This window comes from Myotis brandtii, unplaced genomic scaffold (assembly GCF_000412655.1).
Source record: "Myotis brandtii unplaced genomic scaffold, ASM41265v1 scaffold1236, whole genome shotgun sequence".
In the NCBI taxonomy this organism is placed as follows: Eukaryota; Metazoa; Chordata; class Mammalia; order Chiroptera; family Vespertilionidae; genus Myotis; species Myotis brandtii.
The window spans coordinates 1,039,002-1,043,516 of record NW_005354316.1 but is presented as its reverse complement, the minus strand read 5'-3'; the positions used below and the strand labels follow the sequence as shown (position 1 = coordinate 1,043,516).

The window sequence follows — 4,515 nt, the reverse complement described above, 5'->3', positions numbered from 1 at the left end:
GGGTGGGTGCGGAGGGGACCTGGGCGGGGCTGGGAGTTTGACTGACCCCAATAGTGGGGTAGGAGGCGGGGCAGGAAGCGCGCGTGACCCCAGTCGGCGGGACCGGATGTAGGCGGGGGAGGAGCAGGCAGCCCGGAGGGTGAGCGCAGCGGGAAACGGCGGGGAGCTGGTTCCCCAGGGTTCCGACCCGGTGGATGCGGCCAAAAGGTGGCGGAAGACAGGAAGGGAGGAGCTGCAGTGGGCGGAGCGTCCAGTCTGCGGGACCCAATGAGCAGGCGGGTTCCAGGCTGGGGGCGGGGCCAGACCGACGGGAGGGGCGGTGGAGGCGTAGCTGGCGTTGCCCCAGAGCAGCGGTTCTCAACCTGTGGGTCGCGACCCCTTTGGGGGTCGCCTAAGACTATCGGAAAACACATATATAATTACATATTGTTTTTGTGATTAATCACTATGCTTTAATGATGTTCAATGTGTAACAATGAAAATACATCCAGCATATCAGATATTTACATGACGATTCATCACAGTAGCAACATGACAGTTATGAAGTAGCAACGAAAATAATGTTATGGTTGGGGGTCACCACCACATGAGGAACTGAATTAAAGGGTCGAGGTATTAGGAAGGTTGAGAACCACTGCCCCAGAAGCTCTGGGAAGAGCCTGGAGACAGACTGGGAGGCGGGGCGGGTGGAGGGGACACTCCTGACCATGCCTGTCCCGGGTCAGGTCCGGGGCGGGGCGAGGGCCGAGAGCAGGACAGATGTGCTCCCGCAGGGAGGATGGCCTGGCCGCTCCTGGCTTCGGATCCAGGCCCCTCCTGACCTCTGGGCAGCGGGCAGGGGGCAGGTGGTGGTGGGCTCAGTCCCAGGGGCAGGCTGGGCTCTCACAGGACCCTCCCCAGGAGGAAAGACAGCGTTGTCACAGACATGTGCTTTATTGAACTCCATTGTACACACAGGTGCGAGTAGCAGCTGGGAAAGGGGGAGGGCCTCAGTCCTGGGGCAGGTGATAGGAACCCACGTAGCCGCGATTCAGTGCAGTTGTGTAAAATACGACGACCGCGATGATGACCGCAAATATGACAAGGAGGCCCAAGACCAGGGCCACGGAGTTCAGGCACTTGGCGGTGGACGCATGGCTCTGGGCCCCAATCACGTCTCCCACCATCTTCCGGTCCCTAGACTGGGGGAGAAGAGATGGTGAGGGGTGTGGACGGGCCCTGGGGACAGCCGGGTGCTTGACTCAGGCCCCGGCCCTGGCTGCTCCCTGCCCAGACCAGCCTCCACCTGCCCTCAGCCAGGCCAGCGACCCCCTCCCTGTTCCCTGGAGCCTGAGCAGGACAGGCCAGGGGGGCCTCCCTCACAGCCTCTCAGCCTCTCCAGGGCCTCAGGGCTCCTCTCCCCCTGCCCTGGCCCCTTTGCTGGCCTCTTCCCCACCAGGGCTCAGGGTTTTCTGAGAACTTTTGTTTTCTAGCCAGAGCCCTGAAGCCACATGCTGAGTCAGAGGAGTGTAATTTCTGGTTAATCAACAGGATATTCCTTGGAGTCCAGGGGACAAAGGCTGACCCTGCCGTCCCCAGGCAGCCTCAGCGTGACCTGCACACACACACACACACACACACGCGGGCTCCTTAATCCCAAGGGTCATCTGGGCAGCACACCTGTGGGGGCGCACACGCCTTCCATGTAACCGCGCACCCACCTTCACAGAGTAGGCGAACGCCACGAAGCCCAGGCAGCAGGGGTTGAAGAAGAGGGTGTTGAACAGGGACCAGACGATGTGGTCGGGCACCACGGTGTCAGTCTGGATGTTGATCACCGTCGTCCTCGCTGCCATCGAGCTCTGGGGACCCCCCAGCACAGGAACAATGTGTTCCTCCTTGAGCACCTCGTAGGATGGGGACACTCCGGCGCGGGGGATTGGGAAGACGAAGCGTCGCTGGGAGTTGGGGTTCATGGTGTCGGAGCGGAGCAGATGGTGTGAGGATGCGGATCCCAGGATAACGGAGCCTCAGTGGGGCTTCCTTTCCCTGGTTGTTTCGTTTTCCCCGAAGTTGCCTTGAGTTTGGCTGCGTTCCTGGAGGGCGTCCCTGCTAAGGGAGTGTCAGGTTGCACTGGAGCCCCGCAGAGAGAGGCCGAGGTCTGGGGGGGGCGGGGCGGGGAGGTGGTGGGGCTTCCTGTCCCGGTCACTCCAGTCAGGCCTGTCAGCTGCCTCAGTTCCTCATTTAGGGTGTATTGGGCCCGGGGTGTGTCTCTAGTTTCTGGAGTCAACCCCTGAGAGGGAGCAGCATTTGTCCCTGCACAGTATGCTCCTGTGATGTCAGGGGTGTTTTAGGCGAATTGGTTTTATAAATCGGAGAAGCTCTGAAAATGAAGTTGGATCCCCTTTGCAGGACTCATGCACACTTTCGGGGAGTCTGTGCTGTCGGAAGAGGGGCTGGCCTCATCCCTGGCAGCTCCTGTTATAACCTGGTGGTTGTTGAACAGGAAAGGAGGCAAGGGAAGGCCAGGTGTATGGCTGCCCAGTAGAGGTCAGAGTGACCTGGGAGGGTGCCTGCCTGCCTGCCAGTCAGACCTGGAAACAAATTAGAGGCCAGGATGGGTGGGCCCACTGCAAGCGCAGGAAACATGAATATTTAAAACTTCTGAACAAAGGAAGTTCCCTCCCTTCTCTGCTGTGGATGCAGGAGCCAGGCCCTGCGACTCCCCTGGCAGGACATGCTCCCCCGGCTCATGGTGCCCGGCCACATGGACTGATGGCTTTACGCAGCTTAGATCCCGAACTTCACCCGCTGCACAGGGAAGGGAAGCTCCGGACACTGGCCTCCCTCTGTCCTCCCTGATCGCACAGCTGCACCTCTTCCAGGACTGGCCTCAGGGCCAGGAGACTTTGGAACCCGAAAAATGTAACCACACACAACAACTAAAGCTCCTTCCGGTGCCCATTCTCCCCCGCGGGTCTTAGAACATTCATGTGCTGAAGACATCGCCAGCACCCCCCTCCCAGGGGGACACGGAGTTTGATTCTCCGGTGACACGATCAACGCAGAGGAGATGGACAGAAGTCTGCATGACACACCCCGCTGACCATGCTTTCCCTACGCACCCCCTTAACTGCCCTCACACGCACGCGCACACGCGCACACGTGTTCCTTGCAGCTGGGGATGATGTTTAAGATGGCGGCTTGGACCTTTCCTGGGCTACTCTGTCTTCTGGGGTCTCATGTATGCAGGGGGTTCACAAGTCACTAAACTACTGCTTTTCTACGGTTCATCGGGGTGTATGTGTGGTGTGTTTCTTTTCATCCTCACCTGAGGACGTGAGTTTTTTTATTGATTTTAGAAAGACAGGAAGGGAGGGAGAGAGAAACTTGGATCCGTGGCCTCCCAGACATGACCAGACCTGGGATGGAACCGTCAACCTAGGTACGTGCCCTGAGTGGTGATAGATCCTCCCTTCCGCCAACTGGAGGGCGGGGTATGCCCTAACCTGCAGCCCGGAAATACCTGAGTGACTAACCGTGTACCTTATATGGACTAGACATTGGACCACCCATCCACACCATAAGCCAGTGATGGCGAACCTTTTGAGCTCGGCGTGTCAGCATTTTGAAAAACCCTAACTTAACTCTGGTGCCGTGTCACATATAGAAATTTTTTGATATTTGCAACCATAGGAAAACAAAGATTTATATTTTTGAGGCGCACCCACAGCACCTGGCAGGGCCTGCGGGTCGGGCTGGAGGTGTCTGCAGTCCACAGGGCCCCGGGGGGTTGCGGGGTGTGGCTTGGGGTTCCCACCCCTCCCAGCACAGCGCCCAGGTGGCTCTACAGAGCATGCGCGTCCTCAGCAGCAGCAGCGCTGGGCCCTGGAACCAGAAAGGGGTGTCCGGCCTTCCCCTATATGGACCATACAGTAAGCCACCAATCAGCGCGCGCCCAGTACACTAAGCCCTCGTTCCTTCCCATTCTGCCCCTAAAGGCGTGCCCACCCTGCAGGTGCTGCTGTCCTCCCCTGCGAGACAGCCCGGTAGGTCTCTTTCCCCTAATAAAGCCTGTAGTCCTGGTTTTCGGCTCCCGCCTGGTCTCACACGTGGGAATCGGACCAGGGACATTCCAGTGCAGGGGTCGATCCTCAACCAACCGGGTCTCACTGGCCAGGCCGGACTAGGGCTCTTGATGGCAGATCCAGCGCCCAGAGCACAGATGGGAAATGTGGGGAAGGACGCTCTCCTCCCAGGAGAACGGAAAATAAAGTGAGAGCCACTGTGAAGAGGAAAAAAACACAAAACTACAGGTCGGCGGGGCCCGTGCAGCTTCATGGGGGTCCGGTGCCGCCTGGGCTGTGGCACGTGCCTCTGAGAGCCGCCCCTGGGGTGCAGCAGCACAGGCGCACCCACCGCAGCGGGCAGGGCCTGCGGGTCGGGCTGGAGGTGTCTGCAGTCCACAGGGCCCCGGGGGGTTGCGGGGTGTGGCTTGGGGGTCCCACCCCTCCCAGCACAGGGCCCAGGTGGCTC

At 59.5% G+C, this 4,515-nt stretch overlaps 1 protein-coding gene and 1 long non-coding RNA gene across 2 annotated transcripts; one reads left to right on the top strand and one right to left on the bottom strand.

The window, feature by feature from the left end:
* Positions 1–917: 917 nt before the first annotated feature.
* Positions 918–2,049, bottom strand: LOC102239037 (interferon-induced transmembrane protein 3). Its single transcript, XM_005859240.2, has 2 exons — positions 1,701–2,049; positions 918–1,181 (listed from the first exon to the last, which is right to left on the bottom strand). The coding sequence occupies exons 1-2, from the start codon at positions 1,953–1,955 to the stop codon at positions 990–992; spliced, it is 447 nt and encodes a 148-aa protein (XP_005859302.1). The 5' UTR covers positions 1,956–2,049; the 3' UTR covers positions 918–989.
* Positions 2,050–2,204: 155 nt separating this feature from the next.
* LOC106724902 lies at positions 2,205–3,270 on the top strand. The gene is made up of 2 exons (XR_001360735.1): positions 2,205–2,529; positions 2,799–3,270. It is a non-coding gene; the product is annotated as an uncharacterized LOC106724902 (long non-coding RNA).
* Positions 3,271–4,515: the final 1,245 nt, after the last annotated feature.

Excerpts from the sequence above, each read along its gene's own strand:
- LOC102239037 (XM_005859240.2), bottom strand. The coding sequence starts at position 1,955 with ATGAACCCCAACTCCCAGCGACGCTTCGTCTTCCCAATCCCCCGCGCC. Across the intron at positions 1,182-1,700 it reads CGTTCGCCTACTCTGTGAAG|TCTAGGGACCGGAAGATGGT; the intron begins GTGGGTGCGCGG and ends CTTCTCCCCCAG.